The sequence below is a fragment of the Balaenoptera acutorostrata genome, chromosome 1 (assembly GCF_949987535.1).
Source record: "Balaenoptera acutorostrata chromosome 1, mBalAcu1.1, whole genome shotgun sequence".
In the NCBI taxonomy this organism is placed as follows: domain Eukaryota; kingdom Metazoa; phylum Chordata; class Mammalia; order Artiodactyla; family Balaenopteridae; genus Balaenoptera; species Balaenoptera acutorostrata.
In genome coordinates this window covers 143,740,905-143,759,535 of record NC_080064.1, presented here as the reverse complement: position 1 = coordinate 143,759,535, position 18,631 = coordinate 143,740,905, and the positions used below count along the sequence as shown (strand labels likewise).

General features: G+C 42.4%; 1 protein-coding gene and 1 non-coding gene across 2 annotated transcripts in view; both read right to left on the bottom strand.

Annotated features, from left to right (window-relative positions):
- Window positions 1-16,101, bottom strand: part of LAMC2 (laminin subunit gamma 2) — a 70,340-nt gene extending 54,239 nt beyond the window's left edge. The window contains exon 1 of the mRNA XM_007175197.2: window positions 15,916-16,101. Within this exon, the coding sequence (XP_007175259.2) occupies window positions 15,916-15,994 (79 nt within the window). The 5' untranslated portion in view covers window positions 15,995-16,101. The remainder of the gene's footprint in view (window positions 1-15,915) is intronic.
- LOC114236854 (U6 spliceosomal RNA) lies at window positions 7,335-7,441 on the bottom strand. The gene has a single exon (XR_003622703.1). It is a non-coding gene; the product is annotated as a U6 spliceosomal RNA (small nuclear RNA).
- Window positions 16,102-18,631: the final 2,530 nt, after the last annotated feature.

The window sequence follows — 18,631 nt, the reverse complement described above, 5'->3', positions numbered from 1 at the left end:
ATATGTGGATAGCCATATTTGTTAAGGAGAAATACATAAAGCAGTGAAAGGAAATAGGTAGCTGGAGGTGGGTAAAGTGAGTAGGAAGGGAGGGTTGAAAAGTGCCATATGCTGGTTTACTATTTTATCTCTACTTTGATATCGGTCTGTTCATGATCTTTGGCTATTTGTCTATCAGGCACGATGTTTTAAATTATCTTTAATTATTTCTATAACAAATGTATCAAACTATTCACCTGTCATTTTGTTGCAGATTTTCCTTTCCCTCTCTGGATAAATCCCCTTTCTCTCCAAAGGACCTCACTGATAGATTTTGTTTAACTGATTCTACTCCTTTTTCTCCTTCCTTCTGGCCTCAATGAGATGTACAATTATTTCATTCATTTTGGACACTGGGACTTCGTGAGCCAGCAAGATTTCTTTCTTTTCTTATTTTATTTTTATTTTTGGCTGCGTTGGGTCTTCATTGCTGCGTGCGGGCTTCTCATTGCGGTGGCTTCTCTTGCTGTGGAGCACAGGCTCTAGGTGAGCGGGCTTCAGTAGTTGTGACTCACGGGCTCTAGAGCTCAGGCTCAGTAGTTGTGGCGCACAGGCTTAGTTGCTCTGCGGCATGTGAGATCTTCCCAGACCAGGGCTCAAACCTGTGTCCCCTGCATTGGCAGGTGGTTTCTTAACCACTGTGCTACCAGGGAAGCCCTGAGCCAACAAGATTTCAATAAAGGGAGTTGCAATATTTTATTTCATCAAATAAGACATTAAATATATACTTATTTGACATTTACTGGGCTTTGTCACATACTCATCACGTTACCCTTGTTTTCCTCACGTCACCATGGACAGGCACGGGTCCAGGACCTGGCATTAAGCTATCACTGTACCAGAAAATACAGAAACAAATCAGACTCAGACCCTGAATAGACCTGAAGCCTTATAGGGTCTAGGAATTAAAAGCAGCAGGATCTTTCTCCCTGTTTCACTGAACTCTGTATCATAGGAGCCATGTCCTACCCACTACTCTTACTTGACTATTCATTTGTATGGTACTCTTTCCAAATTAGGGACATCTCTTCAAGGTTTTGCCTTATCCTCTCTCCACCCCCTCACTCTACCTCATTAAATCCTTGCCCTGTCAGCGGGGAATGATCTCCACAGCTAAAGGAGCGAGATTCATCAAGTTCACCTCAAGCCCTGCATAAACAAATCGGAAACAGAATCATTTTACTGATTTTCATGTATTTCTTTCAGTCTAGTAAAGCGTGGATGGTAATTGTGTCTGACTCCGATGTATACTGCTTCTTTGGCACTTAAGCATTTATTATCATAATAACTATAATAGCATACCATCACTGACCCTCAAGGTGCTTCTTAGAAAAGCCTGCCGGGCAGTCAGATACAGGCTGATCTGCCCACCACCACCCACGCTCCCCACCAGCAGGAAGATCCAGGAGTTGGAAACTCTACAAACAATGCAACAACGTGTGTGGACTGCCTCAGGCTCACCTAACACTCCCACCCTCGCTCAAACACACAACTCTAACGGGTCAGGACAGGAAGCTCAGGGGCAAAGGCTGTTTCCAAGCTGTATCCTTCGGAGAATGAAAGGAAACTGAAAATATTTCCTAGGGTTGTACTCGGGGCAAGGTCTTGGTATAATCAGCATCAGTGGCCGCAGTTCATCAAGACCTCACTTTAAATTCCCCAGAGGAAACATTACAAGCAATTACAAGAACGTTTCAACAATCTGGCATTCATATGGTCAATTGTGTACAAGCAGATCCTCTTTCTATTGTTCTAAATGTAAAAAAACACAGCTCTGCTTTTCACCAAGCTGATCTAATTTCCACCTTCGTATGGTGGAACATCAATGCTCTTTAGTGTTCTAACAGTAACAACAAAATTTCAAATCCAAACTCCTTTCAAAAACCCTGAAGATTCGGCCCTGCTGACCTCTCCAACTTGACCTCGGTCCTCTTTCTAGCTCTTGTTCACTGGACTCCAACACACAGGCCCTCGCACCCACGAATCCTGGGGTGCACCAAGCTCTTTCCCTCCTCGGGCCTTCAGGCTTGCTGTTTCCTTTGCGTGGGCACTACCTGCTCACACCCTCCCTAAACCCACGCGGCAGCCAGAGAGGTCTTAGGAACATAAATTAGATGGTGTTCGGTCTCTACTGATAACCCTTTAAGAGCTTCTCCCTCTGGATGCCCACAGGTCTTCATCCCCATCTCTCTCGGCACTTATCACTTTATATCCTGAGTCATCACTATTTGTGTACATGACTTACTTCCTCTATAGCATTTCTCACTTTTGTACCCCATAGTACCTAGTACAGGGCTTGAGACTGTGACCGGTGGATGAATGGCTGGCTGAAATGATTGGTTAGCAAGAAGGATAGATGGAAGAATGGACAGAAGGAGGAAAGAAGGGAGGGAGGGAGGGCGGAAGGAAGGAAAGAAGGAAGGAAAGCAGGCAGTCTGACTCTAAGAAAAGCCAAACAAGAACTGGAACTTACAGAAATCTCCCAGGACTCTAGGGACCCAATATGAAAATTTCTCAACACAATACATAAAATTTTCATTGTCTACATATAGGGTATTCAGCGTAAAATAACTAATGTCTGTACCCAAAAAATACACGGTGAGATGAGAACAGAAAGAATTGTGAAAGGAATGTGATACTTTTGTTAGAAGGAGTTGTCTGAGACTTTCAGGTTGCTGCTCTCACCGGATGAACTATTTCTGTGCCAGGACTGCCTGTCTTCTGTGTGTGAGCCCGGAGCTGCCATCTCAAAGGGCAACACGCCTAGGGCTGCGTGGGAGGAGGGGCGAGGGGAGGAGGCAGGCGTGAGACCATGAGATCAGTTTGCCGTGATCAGGCAGCCTTGACAGGTAGTGTACTTGGCCGCTGTGTGGGACTATCTCAGGAGCTAGGAATCTGATCGTCATGTTTGAACCTGACAGTGTGTGCTGGCTGCTATTACGTTGAGCTTTGCTGCTCTTGCTGCCATTTCAGCTGCTCAGTGCACTAATACTGATTTAGTGAAACAGCAGCAAGTTTATAATAAGTTGCCCCTAATCTCCTGTGGATGAGTCCACATATAAACCACTTAGAAACCGTGCTCAATTCTCTTCCTTATTTAGAGGAAAGGTATGTGCCTTGTGTTTCATTTCTGGTATTTTGTGCCCCGCATTCCCTTTCTGAGACATTGAATGTTTTTCTCTCTCCTTCCTTTTTGAAACTCTCTTCCCTTGGATACTATGGTGCTGTACTGTACTGTACTTCCCCTTGGCTTATGCCCCCCAACCCCTGCCCCATCCAAGTCTTTGCGGGATCCTCTCCCTGCCCCAACTCGAAGTGTTGGTGTTCCTCAAGGCTCAGTCCTGAACCTCCATGCCTCTCACTGAAGAACTCTCTCATCCAAGCCAAGGGCTTCAATAACCACGACGGGTATTGACATACCAAGATACTTCCCTGGCCCAGAATTCATTCTCAACTCTAGACCCTCATGCCCAGTCATCCACTTTACATTTCCAGCTGATTGTCTCAAAAGCTGTTTACACAAAATATGTTTAAAACCAAACCTGTGATTGTCATCCCTTCAAGTCAGAAAGCTGGGAACTATCCTTATAGGGTCTCCATCTTTCTCGCTTGCCTCTATTCTATTCAACTCCCAATTTTATTGATATAACTGTCTACATAGCTCAAGGTCACCCAACTCTATCTCCACTATGGCCACTCTAGACCAAACCCCAGCCACTGCTTGCCTGCAAAGCTTCATAACTGGATCCCCTGCAACTTCTCTTGCCTCCCTCCGCTCAGTAGTCAGAAAAACTTTTCCAAATACAAATTTTACCAATACCTCCCTGCTTCAAACTCTCTGACGCCTTTCCTTTACTTTTAGAATAAAGACCAGAACTCCTTAACATTGCCTACAAAGACTTCCACGGCCTAATTCTATCTACTTTTCCAGCCTAATTTCACATAACACTCCCCACTGGGACCTCCTCATCTCTCTCCCATTCATTTCACTTATATTTCATTTTAGGTCTTGACTTCCTCTGCTTCTTAAAATTCTTGCTGCAGAGGACAAGCGTCATGGTGGGGAAATGTGGATTGGGGCTACCCTACCTCAACCATCCTCTTACCTTTGGTTTGTTCAGAGAAGTTATGCTAAAAATTCAATCTTAATTTATTATTATTTAGATATCATTCCCTTCCTCTGAGTCAAAGAACTGGCCTCATGTACACTGACAACCTTTTCTGCTCAAAGATAGCAAACTTTACCTCCAGGAAGTCAGCTATAATGAGGCCCTTCATTCGGAAGTCCAAATGTAAATGACTAGATAGAAAACGGTGACTAAAAGTAAAGGTGAGAATAGTATACTCTAAAAAATCCTGACAGATGCTCATTTTCAGAAGAAAAGCAATTGTTGAAATTACCTCCAAATCTGAGATACTCAGGATGACAAGATGAGTATTTTTCTTAAATTATAATGAAAATGCTCATATTTTTTAGATTTAAAACCTCCTCCATGAGATTTTTCTTTCCAAAGCTTAATATGTTTCTCAGCTTGGGTAAATGCTTTAAAACAAAATATGAACATTTCATCATTTAAAGTGATCTTGAATTTTATGGTTTGATGTGTGACTGCTTCCAGTTTCAGATTCTTCAGGTCTGTCACAATATGTTTTCTAACTAGAATAAGAAAACGGAAATGTCACGTCCCTCGCTAAGAGTTTTTTAACTGAATTCCTTTCTCTGCCTCACATTTTTCACAGCTGTCTTTTAGGCCAGCACAGCCAGGACCACTGGTGCCCTATCCTGCCTGATCGTTTGTTTCCCTGGACGTGTAAATGTCCAAGCAGTGCAAGTTAGCCTGTGACGTGAAGTGCTCTGAGGAGAGAAACAACAGAGGTCAGTACTCTAATTGCATGGGCAATTTTGAAGGCTAGAACACGGATAAATCTTTTCAACTCTAAGTCATCAAGAGTCAATGAAACTCAGATCGCCACATTTTCCTTTTGAATGACTATGGCTTAAAAGCAGTCACCTATTTTCATCAAGAGTTCATAGCACATTTTATTATAACCTAGACTTAGAAATGGCACACGTGGACTGTGGATGACTCAGCCTGGTGGGGGCTAGACCAGGAGACCACACCTGGAGATGTCTTCCCTAACACCCCACCAGGGCCCAGGCAGACAGTGGGGAGAGGGAAAGAAGCCCCAGTGAACAGAGAGGTTGGGGATGCCAATTTTTGTCTGAGTAGCAAAGGTGAGAGGGAAGAGAAGGTTAGGACACAAGGGACACAGGAGAGGCTCCCTTCTCTTACACCCGGCGTCTTTAAGGGCTCAACTCCAAGACAGCTGGTGTCAGCTACAGGGTGTGATCAGCGGTGATCGCGGTGAGGATTCTATCATCGCATGTAACCCTACACACTTCCGACCACAGAAATTGCTGTAGAAATTTCTATATCTCCATGAGATGATCTGTAAAGAAAAGCATCCCAATACAGAAAGCACATCGGACTGTTAATCAAAGAGCATAGTATTTTTTTTTAACATCTTTATTGAAGTATAATTGCTTTACAATGGTGTGTTAGTTTCTGCTTTAAAACAAAGTGAATCAGTTATACATATACATATGTTCCCATATCTCTTCCCTCTTGCATCTCCCTCCCTCCCACCCTCCCTATCCCACCCCTCTAGGTGGTCACAAAGCACCAAGCTGATCTCCCTGTGCTATGCGACTGCTTCCCACTAGCTATCTATTTTACATTTGGTAGTGTATATATGTCCATGCCACTCTCTCACCCTGTCACATCTCACCCCTCCCCCTCCCCATATCCTCAACTCCATTCTTTAGTAGGTCTGTGTCTTTATTCCCATCTTGCCACTAGGTTCTTCATGTCCTTTTTTTGTTTGTTTGTTTTCCTTAGATTCCATATATATGTGTTAGCATACTGTATTTGTTTTTCTCTTTCTGACTTACTTCACTCTGTATGACAGACTCTAACTCCATCCACCTCATTACAAATACCTCCATTTCATTTCTTTTTATGGCTGAGTAATATTCCATTGTATATATGTGCCACATCTTCTTTATCCATTCATCCGATGATGAACACTTTGGTTGCTTCCATGTCCTGGCTATTGTAAATAGAGCTGCAATGAACATTTTGGTACATGACTCTTTTTGAATTATGGTTTTCTCAGGGTATATGCCCAGGAGTGGGATTGCTGGGTCGTATGGTAGTTCTATTTTTAGTTTTTGAAGGAATCTCCATACTGTTCTCCATAGTGGCTGTATCAATGTACATTCCCACCAACAGTGCAAGAGTGTTCCCTTTTCTCCACACCCTCTCCAGCATTTATTGTTTCTAGATTTTTTGATGATGGCCATTCTGACCGGTGTGAGATGATACCTCATTGTAGTTTTGATTTGCATTTCTCTAATGATTAAGGATGTTGAGCATTCTTTCATGTGTCTGTTGGCCATCTGTATATCTTCTTTGGAGAAATGTCTGTTTAGGTCTTCTGCCCATTTTTGGATTGGGTTGTTTGTTTTTTTGTTATTGAGCTGCATGAGCTGCTTGTAAATCTTGGAGATTAATCCTTTGTCAGTTGCTTCATTTGCAAATATTTTCTCCCATTCTGAGGGTTGTCTTTTGGTCGTGTTTATGGTTTCCTTTGCTGTGCAAAAGCTTTTAAGTTTCATTAGGTCCCATTTGTTTATTTGTGTTTTTATTTCCATTTCTCTAGGAGCTGGGTCAAAAAGGATCTTGCTGCAATTTATTTCATAGAGTGTTCTGCCTATGTTTTCCTCTAAGAGTTTGATAGTGTCTGGCTTAACATTTAGGTCTTTAATCCATTTTGAGTTTATTTTTGTGTATGGTGTCAGGGAGTGTTCTAGTTTCATACTTTTACATGTACCTGTCCAATTTTCCCAGCACCACTTATTGAAGAGACTGTCTTTTCTCCACTGTATATGCTTGCCTCCTTTATCAAAGATAAGGTGACCATATGTGCGTGGGTTTATCTCTGGGCTTTCTATCCTGTTCCATTGATCTATATTTCTGTTTTTGTGCCAGTACCAAACTGTCTTGATTACTGTAGCTTTGTAATATAGTCTGAAGTCAGGGAGCCTGATTCCTCCAGCTCCATTTTTCATTCTCAAGGTTGCTTTGGCTATTCAGGGTCTTTTGTGTCTCCATACAAATTGTGAAATTTTTTGTTCTAGTACTGTGAAAAATGCCTGTGGTAGTTTGATAGGGATTGCATTGAATCTGTAGATTGCTTTGGGTAGTAGAGTCATTTTCACAATGTTGATTCTAAAAAATATGGAATGCTTCACGAATTTGCGTGTCATCCTTGCACAGGGGCCATGCTAATCTTCTCTGTATCGTTCCAGTTTTAGTATATGTGCTGCCGAAGCGAGCACGAGCATAGTATTTTTTGAGCACTTGCTACCTGGCCCAGGAAAAGGTATCATATGCCCCTTTAAGAAGCAGCCGAAGTAAAGGACATTAGAGAGTCCAGGACAGCTAGAGGCAGCCCCTAAAGCAATGAGGACCAAAAGGAAAGAAATCATGTACAACGAGTCTGAATAAAGAAAAGTTTAAAAGGCAATTCTGATTTGTACTGAAATGCTTTCTGGAGTATACATTAAATGTGGTTTTTCAATTGCTTAAATTTGTGTTTTGTTGGCCCCTTAAAAAAAAAGTTACCTAATGATTCTTCCTCTTTAAACCATTCATTGCGTTTATGAACAAGATATTTTTGTACAAGGAGATTAGCCACAGATTTTTTGCTATCACTACATTCCTTCACAAAGGTACACACATTTAGGTATGTGCATGCTTACTATGCACCACTAGACTTCTTAGTTTTGCCAAAAGAACGTGGTAATTCATGTACATTGCAATGTTGGAAAAAGTATGAAATGCATTTATAACACCTTCCTTAAAGATTCATTGCTGAAAAAAATCCATTTGAAAATAATAAATTAAAATTGTATTGCTTAAAGACAGAAGAATGAATTAAATGGGCTTTAGGAGCCCAGCCATTTTTATCTATCCATAAAGAGAAGTAGCAAATATTCTAAGAAGAGTTTGGACCATGAAGCCTCCAGCAGGGAGTGGGAGCAACGTGTCCTGCAACCCAGTTGGACAAAAGGGCTGCTGCTCTGCTGTCATTTCCCACGCCAGGTCATCTGTGGCCTGGGTTCTGTCCCCTCAGATCTCAGCACGTGAAGACCCCCTCCTACCATGTCCCATGTACAACCCCCTGGATGAGGCAAAAGCGGCAGCTTTGGGATGCTGCTGGATCCACTGCTCTCACAAAGTAGACCAGCCTATTGAAATGAGAAATGATCTTTAAACATTAGGAGTTTCCTTTATTCAAGAGCAAAACGGGTAGTGATTTGAAAGAGCAGTAAATATGTATGAAGCTTAATGGTCAATGCTCTGGCCGTGAAACTGAAAGACTTCAAAATATATACCAATAGTCTCCAGCAGAGAGAGAAAATACCTCTGGACACAACGATGCTTAAATAAATTCAGGGATTTCCCTGGTGGCGCAGTGGTTAAGAATCCGCCTGTCAATGCAGGGGACACAGGTTCGAGCTCTGGTCTGGGAAGATCCCACATGCCGCGGAGCAACTAAACTTGTGTACCACAGCTACTGAGCCTGGTCTCTAGAGCCCGCGAGCCACAACTGCTGAGCCCATGAGCCACAACTACTGAAGCCCGCGTGCCTAGAGTCCGTGTTCCACAACAAGAGAAGCCACCGCAATGAGAAGCCCACGCACTGCAACGAAGAGTAGCCCCCGCTCGCCACAACTAAAGAAAGCCCGTGCACAGCAACAAAGCCCAACAGAGCCAAAAATAAATAAATAAATAAATAAATAAATAAATAAATAAATAAATAAATTCAAAACATTGACAGGTGAAGCAGAAAGGCTTATTGCTGTCCCTCAACTGTCCTGAGCCACTTGGTCAATTCCAAGCTGTGTGATAATCTATAAACAGAGCTGAACAAAGAGAAGAGGAAACTTGGTAGTCTGAAATCTGTTCTCTTGTCAGGGCCCCAGAGACTGGAATTTGTGCTTGGTTTTAACCTGCTGTTCGCTGACATTTTTAAAGGAAAGGCCACTCTACTGACTCACACAAATAGAGATGTCTGAACAGATGTTCCATCTAGAAGCATAAGGGATGTTCTTATAATACATCAAGATTCCATTGGGTCTGAAAATTGATTTAAATGAAAATTCTTTAAAAGAATGAGAAATAAGCCAATGGGATATCTTGTTAAAGAAAATCAAACTAGCAATTGAAATCTGATTCTGTTATTAACTGCCTGGCTCTGGTCAAGGCAATCATTTTCCTGTGCCTCAATTTTCCAATCTATAAATGAGGGTCGTACATGCCGGAGTCCAGCTCTGTTATAACCAACCGTGAGAATTTGGACAGTTACTTTGCCTCTCTGAGTGTCATTTTCCTTAACTATAAAAGGAGAAGCTCCTGTAGAGAACCCTTAAGGGCCATTCTCATTTAGTTCCATGATGTTGTAATAAGAGAAGAAAGTGGTGAAACATGCAAAACTTTTTGAAGAAATACCCCATATAAGTGCAGCTGAAGATTTCATCATTTTTCTAATGTTTAAGTTAGTGTGGGAAATGATTTGGTTGCCATTTAATTTTTTTTAGAATATGAATATCCATATTCACACAGTGAATTAAAAATAAAATATGGAAAAGAAACAGTTGGGTTTCTGTAAGTGGTCGACAAGCCTGAAGAAGTCCAGGATATGTGTACATTTGCCCAATTGATCTCCACCTTCCTCTGATACGGCAGGAGTCCTCACATGATCAATGTTAGAGAAAGAACCAGTCTTTTCTTCTTTCACGACATAAGGAAGCACATGTTAGTTGGGGAGGCACATAAACAGACAGAGAGTCACCCAGAGACACAGAAGAGACTCAGCTTTTGGCTTTGGGTGTGATTCAAATATTACATCATGTACCTGGGGGTTATATTAGAACACAGCCCAGTAATGATTCAGTAATCTGCTATGTCTAATTTGTGACTAAATTAGAGTATTCCAGAATCTATGGAGTTCCTATTTCTACACTGGTCTGTAATAGATGGTTCAAGTCTTGTCCTTGGAAATTTCTCTAGGAAAAAAAAATGTCAATATGGGCTTCCCTGGTGGTGCAGTCGTTGAGAATCTGCCTGCTAATGCAGGGGACACGGGTTCGAGCCCTGGTCTGGGAAGATCCCACATGCCGCGGAGCAACTAGTCCCGTGAGCCACAACTAGTGAGCCTGCGCGTCTGGAGCCTGTGCTCCGCAACAAGAAAGGCCGCGACAGTGAGAGGCCCGCGCACCGCGATGAAGAGTGGCCCCCACTTGCCACAACTAGAGAAAGCCCTCGCACAGAAACGAAGACCCAACACAGCCAAAAAATAAATATTAAAAAAAATAAATAAATACATAAGCTAGAAGATTTCACAATGGCTGACATGGAAGCTAGAAGAAAAAAAAAAATGTCAATATAGTTGAGCCACCAAGAACTTAAATGGGAAAATTATTCCCAGGATGGCCTCAACATCTTAATTTCATGCTCCTGACTTTCCCATAAACACTGATCACAAATCAACATTCATCCTTAGCTTCTTTGATCAGTGGAGCTAAACCAGTGGCTGCCAGAATCCAGTTCAGGGCACTCAGAATTTAAGCTTACATAGGAATCTCCAGCTTACACTCCAACCCAATTCTATACTCCCATTTACTATATATACTAGAATATAAGGTGAATATAAGGCCACATTTAAGTCTTTTCAAAATCTCTCGTATTATACAGCACTTTCTCAATTACTTCATTTTTAAAATAAAGTATTATTTGGGGAAGACATGTTAACCTGAAATGACCTCAATCAATGTTTTAGGTATTTATTAGCAAGAAAGAGGCCAAACATAATTCTCATAATTGTTCATCATCCCACAGTTGTGAGTGCTGAAAGTCGTCATAAGTAAGACTTTCAAGATGATCATGCTGTGACGATCACAGTGTGCGCTTCGGGATAATTTTAAAATCCTTTTCATGTTCTGAAATGGTGTACTTTCCAGTGACAGCAGCAAAAGCAAACTCAGATAGAGCTGTGTCTCAAGTCACCTGGTCTGAAGTAGAGAAAAAACTGCATTAAAGTGGCTTTAGGAATATTAAAGATGGAATTTGAATATAATTACTACATGAAATGTAAGTGAACAAATGAATACTTCTAAGTTATTCTTTTACAGATTATGTGACTTTAAATATGTTTGCAAAACTAATTTACTAAATTAAATGTAAAGAGACACACGACCACTGCATCTATATTGCTCAATGTTTCATAATCAAGGTAGCCAAACTAGGAATTCCCTGGCGGTCCAGTGGTTAAGATCCCGTGCTTGCACTGCAGAGGGCATGGGTTTGATCTCTGGTCAGGGAACTAAGATCCTGCATGCCATGCAGCGTGGCAAAAAAAAAGAAAAGGTTAACCAACCCCCTTTTTTTTTTTTGATGGTGTGAGAGGGAGATCTTCCCATTGAGAAGTGAGAGATCATCTTATGTCGGGGTCATCGTATACATGGGCATGTTCTAGAGACTAACAGATGTGCTGAATCTATTATATGTGATGAGGTCTGGCTGACAAAAGGCAAAAAAAAATGATATGAAACCCAATCTTGAAATTCCAATCTGCTTTGGGTTCCTTGTCAGGAATTCCATTTGTTTCATTGGGTAAAATTTAGGGTTCATTTCAGCCTGAGCCAAAGGGCTCCTCATCACCTTTCCTGGACTAATGAAAGGAGCCTCTTCCAAAACTTTACCACTTAAAACACAAAAGGCATTATACTGACATTCAGTACTGGCAGAGCAGTTAGTTATATAACAATAATATCGAACATGGTGAGTGTTTACTAGGCACTGTGCAAAATGCTTTACATATAATAATCACAACAATTTATTACCCTCATCTCAGAGATGAGGAAACCGAGTAACACGTGAGGTGGCTAACCTCAGCCCCTTAAGTGGTAAACGACAGTGCTAGGATTTGAACCCAGGCAGTCTTACTACAGAGCCTGCACCCCTACGCATGATGCTGTACCACTTCAACGATTTAATAACAGAATCTATGAGAGTGTAAACCTTTCCAGGGGTCCATTCCACTCTCCACAGCACTTCTTTTCTAGCATCAGGCCATGGGAGAAACTAAATTAGTGATTTAAATAATCTTGGATTCTGAGTTCACCATTCTAGAACAATTGCTTTAAAACTTACCTGATGGCTGAATCCAACAGTGTCTCTTAGTCCTCATTCTTTGTGTATTAATATTTCTACCTCTGAGTACCATTTATGACTCTTACATTGGCAAAACTCTTCCTTGGGCTAACAAAACTCTCCTCTTTCTTGATTCTCCCCTAGCCTCAATGCCCCTTCCTCCTGTTCTGCTTCACTGTTCTTCCATCTCCTTGTTCAGTGTTGAGGTTTCTTTTGTCTCTTTGTCTCGGGTAGTCTCATCTATTGTCGAGGCTTTGTTTTCCACCTTTGGGCTCCCAATTTTATATTGTTTGAATTTCTTCTAAATTTCAAAATCATAGCTCCAGCTGTTCACTGGACATCCCCACTTGCATCTCAAATACAACAGATCCCCACAGAAACTCACTTCCTTCGCTTCATCCATCGCCCAGCCTCGCTCCCAAATCTGTTCGTCTCTTATAGTCCTCATTTCCTTTAACGGCATCACTGTCTAACCAACTACACAAGCCTGAAGCCTGGGACCCATCTTGGACTCTTCCTCATTTCTCACAATTTTCCCTTACTATTAGCCCTAACACACGCACACACACATTGGATCGCCAAATTCTTCCAATTTTACCTTCTAAATGTCTCTGTGATCTGTTTCCTCTTTACTATTCCACCACCATGAGGTAAGCCCTCATCACCTCTCCTTTGGATTATTGCAATGGCCGTTTGTTTGCCTCTCCTAGCTCACCTCCATCCTCTAAGCCCTTAAATGAGTGATCTTTTCAACATGAATCTGACCACACCCACCCCACTTACAAAACATTTGCAACCGCAACCCTTCTTTGCCTACAGGGTACCAACCTAATGGCACAGACTGGTACGTAAGGCTCCTCACAACCAGATTCTTGGCTACATTTCTAGTCGCATTCTTATCTCCCTTCTCCAGTCATACCTCCCCAAGTGAACTATGATCCAGACCATTGGAGCTACACCCACATTCACACCAACTGTGAGCTCCTGAAGGGGAGTCTCTATCTTTCTTAACGACCTCTAAGCATCTGAGTTCACTACATCAGACTTTGGCATCAGACTTCTTTTTTTTAATTAATTTATTTTATTTATTCATTTTTGGCTGTGTTGGGTCTTCTTTGCTGCGCGCGGGCTTTCTCTAGTTGCGGCAAGCGGGGGCTACTCTTCATTGTGGTGTATGGGCTTCTCATTGCGGTGGCTTCTGTTGTTGTGGAGCACAGGCTCTAGGAGTGTGGGCTTCAGTAGTTGTGGCACGTGGGCTCAGTAGTTGTGGCGCGCGGGCTCAGTAGTTGAGGCATGTGGGCTTAATTGCTCCACGGCATGTGGGATCTTCCCAGACCAGGGCTTGAACCCGTGTCCCCTGCATTGGCAGGCGGATTCTCAACCACTGCGCCACCAGGGAAGCCCAGCATCAGACCTTTTGAAGAAACGTGGTTCTAGGCATTTTAAGGCACCTTACAGTAACATCTCATCCTTTCAGCAGACCTGCAAGGATACACAGCACTATTGCCTCCACTTAACAGGCAAAGAGCAGACTCCAAGCAGCTGAGGAACCTGAATGGCTACGAATAAGGGACCAGTAAGTGAATCAGCCAAATTTTGAAGCCAGGTCAGGCTGACTCTAAAACCTGTGCTTTAGCTGAGACCAACTCTGATTATATCTAACATCATAATTTCACCTGCAAGGGAACACCCAGGAAGCAACATCACTGCTTTAGGCTCGCAGAGGTGCACGCAGGTCACTTTGGGAGGTGGCAAGCACCATACTTTCGGTCCAACTCTCACTACATTACAGCACCCCATAAATGGGAAAGCATGTGTGCTCTAGCCTAACACAAACTTTTCACACTCTCATTGAGCCCCAAATGAAGCCCTTTGAGAAGGCAGCCTAGTATTTTAAGTGGCCTGTCTTTAAGGAAGGGGAAAGTCTGGAAATGAGCCTAAACGCTGCTTCTGACTTAGTGACGTAGATGGAATACTCAGAGCTTGTCCATCCTGGAGAAGTGAGAGTCCGAACTCTGTCCTCTTGAGTCTGATTTTATTAAACAGTTTATTAAACAGTTATTTTATTAAACAATTCATCACCCTACATATTTGTTTCTGTTATCTAATGCTAACGCACACACATACACTCAGCTACAGCCAAAAAAGGAAATTGCTTCAATAGTTACTCATTATATAAAACATATGTAACTTGTTCCCTTATTACTTGTATAATGTGGTCCCTGAAGTTCCAGTCTAAGAACCGCTGGATCAAGTGCCAGATGTGTCTCTGCCAGTAGCTGCTTATGTAGCTTTGTGCAAATCCATTTCCATATTTTCTTTTTTTAAACCAAGGAATTCTAGTAGTTGATCCGTAAGCAGTTCCTCTGAATTCTAATATTCAAAGACTGTTCTTACTTTTAGGATGTTTCTCACTAGGTTAAAGTTATTTATTCTGAGGGACGCTAACCCACATGATCATTTTCATAAGTGGTTTTTATTTTTATTTTTTATTTTTTTTTTCATAAGTGGTTTTTAAATGGTAGTCAAGGATGATGGGTTGGAAGTTAATTCCAATATTATCTTAGGGAAAAAAAAAAAAAGACTGTATCAAATGCATTCAAACACACGCTAAAACATTCATGCCATTCAAATACAATTCAGGCAGCATCACCCAGACTGCAAAGTAATAATTGAAATATCTAAGATAATTCCATGTACCCATGAACCTGGTCCCATGTTCACACATGCACATGTGTGAAGATGGCTCTTGGACCTATTGAGATAAGTATTGAAATGCCATCAGATACAAGAAGCAAAAATAAACCTGAGAATTTGGGGTAATTACACAGGCAAATATCACTGGTAAAACTAAGTGACTACTAAGTAAAACTTAAGGAAAACACCCTTTATATGTTGTCATAGCTGACACATGCATACAGTAAACCATTGCTAGGTGCCCAGAAAGTTTTGTTTATAGGAGTTGAACTTCTCATGAAGTGACAGCCACTGGGTGCCCTAAATAAGATCAAATGACCTATGACATAGGTGCCCAATAAATGCCTGGTGAATGAATATTACGTGAAAATACTATAAAAAGTAATGTTATGCAAAAGTAAAGCATTGTTAAGACTCTTAACTCATTTTCCATTGCAAAGAAACGGGAATTCCAGAAGGATGACTGAAGAGATTCCTTTTCAATCTTTGTGGGGCTCACAGTCACAGAAAGCATTCTCACCAAGATCCCATCAGTAAAAACACACATTGGGAAGAGAATTTACATACCAACACGTTTTGCTATTACTGATCAAACAGAAGCCCTTTGATCAAAAAAGCAATCAGGAAGGAACAATTTTAAAGCAAGGAAAACCCTGGTTTGGCACGACCTATTGGCTTCATATTTTGAAATCAGACAGCTTTATACAGTATTAGTAAATACTATATAATATTATTGTAAACCAATCTCTGGAGGAGCCCCGGATGGGGCGGGAGGAGGGAGCTCTGAAGAGGTTCTCACAAAGTGGGGCTCCTCGGAGGTGTGGGCCGCCATCACGGTCTGCAGGGAAAGGCCAGTTCCCAGCCCAGGGCTGCGCCGTTGCTCCTGGAAGGGACTCACCTGGCGTCCTGGAGTTGGCCCGGGCTGCAGGCAGGAGGAGCGAGAAGCAGAAGCAGCAGCTGAGCCAGAGCGCAGGCATGGCCGGGCCGGGCCGCGCAGTCAGCCGCTGCAGGGGTACTGCCCTGAGCCTCGCGGCTGGGAGCTTTCACTCTGCGCTCCGCTGTGCCTTCCTTTTCCCTGATCAGGTGGTTTTATCGACTCTTCTACCTGACTCAGTCCTGACAGGAAGAGAGCATGTGTTTCAGGGCGTGACTCACCTGTGAATAAGGAGGACCCAGCCCTCGGGAAGCAGACACACACACAGCACACACGCAGCTGTAAAAGCGCTCACCCCAGCTGCCAGGCTCGCCCCTCGCCGCAAGAAGGGCGCACACCTGGCCTGGGCCCAGGGTGTGGTGCAGAGGCTGCGGCCCAGGGATCCTTCTGGAGGAATGTGCCAGATCCCCCTGAGCCCTCCTTCTCTCCCAGGGTGGTCCAGGGCAGAATTCGGAGGTAGCTAGCAGCCTGCCCCTTCCTCCAACTGGGAGGCCCAGTCTCCTGTGTGCAAACTCAGAAATAAGTCAGCAGCTGTGATCAGCTCTGGTCTGAAAGACAACAAGGAAAACAGGCCAGTCCAACAGTCACAACAGGGTCCCCTTTACCCTCCAGCCTAGGCTCAACCTCTCTCTGAAATACAGTAGCCCTACCCCAGCTTATCCACTCTGATGACACATCATCCTATGCCTCACCATCACCTGGCTGGACCAAGGTTCCTCTCCTGGGTCCCCATAACCTCTTGATCACCAGGCCTAGTAACTCATTAAGTCATCTGTTGACTGGTGGGCCTCGCACCAGTCTGTACTAGGCTAGGTACCATTCTGTATCACTAACAACTAGTATAGTATCCAGCGTGCACTTGGTGCTCAGTTAGTGTTCTGTTGGATTGAATAAGAAAGAGGATCCAGATTTCATATTATTTGTACATCATAGAGCATATTTCTCATGCCATTCTCTATGGGCCCTTTAGAAAACATTTGTAGAGTCCAACTGTGGTTATCATCCAAGTCCATTGTCCTAGGTGAGTAAGAAACTGCAAGTGGTGTATCCTACATTGTCCCTTTCCCTAGGGAGGCTGGTGGCACTAATTCAAAGAGGTGGCTGCCAAGGAGAAAGCTTTGGTTCCTACTAGAGATTTTTAAATTGCCAGAGGTATTTTATATATATATATATATATATATATATATATATATATATATACACACACACACACACACAATCTGTCCAAAACAATCACCCCTACTTTTCATCATCAAGGCCTGCAAAAACCCCCAATAAAGCCCCCAATAAACTATTGTTCACTGACTAAATAAATGAATGGGTGTTCTCTAGATAGTTCCATACATGATAACAACATAAGGCAACAAACAATGCAAAATAGTACATGATTAAGTGTCAAAGGGTATAAGATTTCAGTTTATGCATGTAATCAAGGCCAGGTTGGGCTGTCTGGACAGCTAGGGATGGCTTTGTACAGACCATGGAGCATGAACCAGGTGCTCAGGAATACCTGGGATCTGAATACAGCACCAAGGACCCATAGGAGTGAGGTAGGTTACTGCAAACTGGCCAACACCTACTCTAAAAAAAAATCTCCATCAATAAAAAATGAGGACTAGAAAGGAAGCTCCAATTTTCTTATCCCAAGCTTGATTTTCTTTTATTCTGTCCATGATTCAAAAAAATAAAGATTCTTCTTTCCCCAAACTCATTGTGTCTGATTACTGCTGAAGTTTCAGGTCACAGAGACCAGGTATTTAGAATTTTCCCTTCTAGTATCTGGTGCATTGTAGAGGCTGAAATCATGTCCTTGAGTTGTCTGTTCCTTGTACGCCTACCCATCAGTGATGGGCAATGCCCCCCAGCCCTGCAGGAACAAGGAGCAGAGCCCTGCAAAGTAAAGTCTTGAAGGTAATTTCATTTTAGTACAGATTACTATAGTTTATTATATCTCAAAAGTTGGAGCAGATAATTTCCAGCTACCATCATTTTTGGATAGTAATAATAATAGCTAAAAAATATACAGTACCTATTTGCCATCATTGTTGTAAATCTTTTATACATAACCCTTCAGTCTTCAAAACAATGCTATGAAACAGATGTACTATTAATTTTCCCATTTCACAGATGAGAAAAAGAAAGATGCATGGAAAGACATGGAAAGATCAAGCAACATGCTCGAAGTCACACTGCTTGTAAATGGCAAAACCAAGGTTCAAAATCAGGCAATCTAGTTTCAAGTCCATAAGCTCTTTGTTAGGTCAGATTAAAAAGCACCATAAAAGGGAATTCCCTGGAGGTCCAGTGGTTAGGACTCTGTGCTCTCACTGCCGAGGGCCTGGGTTCAATCCCTGGTTGGGAAACTAAGATCCCACAAGCCAAAGGGTTTGGCCTAAATAAAGAAATATATACGCCCCCCCACCCCACCCCCCCAAAAAACCATGTCTATTTCCCTCTGCCATGCAGTCTGATTTAAAAAAAAAAAAAAGCACCATAAAAAAGACAAATTCACAATATTGAATGAATTCAATATACAGTCAATGGTTATTTATCAACATCTCCATTATAACCTCACCAGGCTGTGGACTCTTGGCCCACATCAATAAAGCTAAGTCACAATGAACTCTGAACAAATACTTCTGATTTTCCTAACATGTGTTAGTTCTGCAAGGAGCCCCAG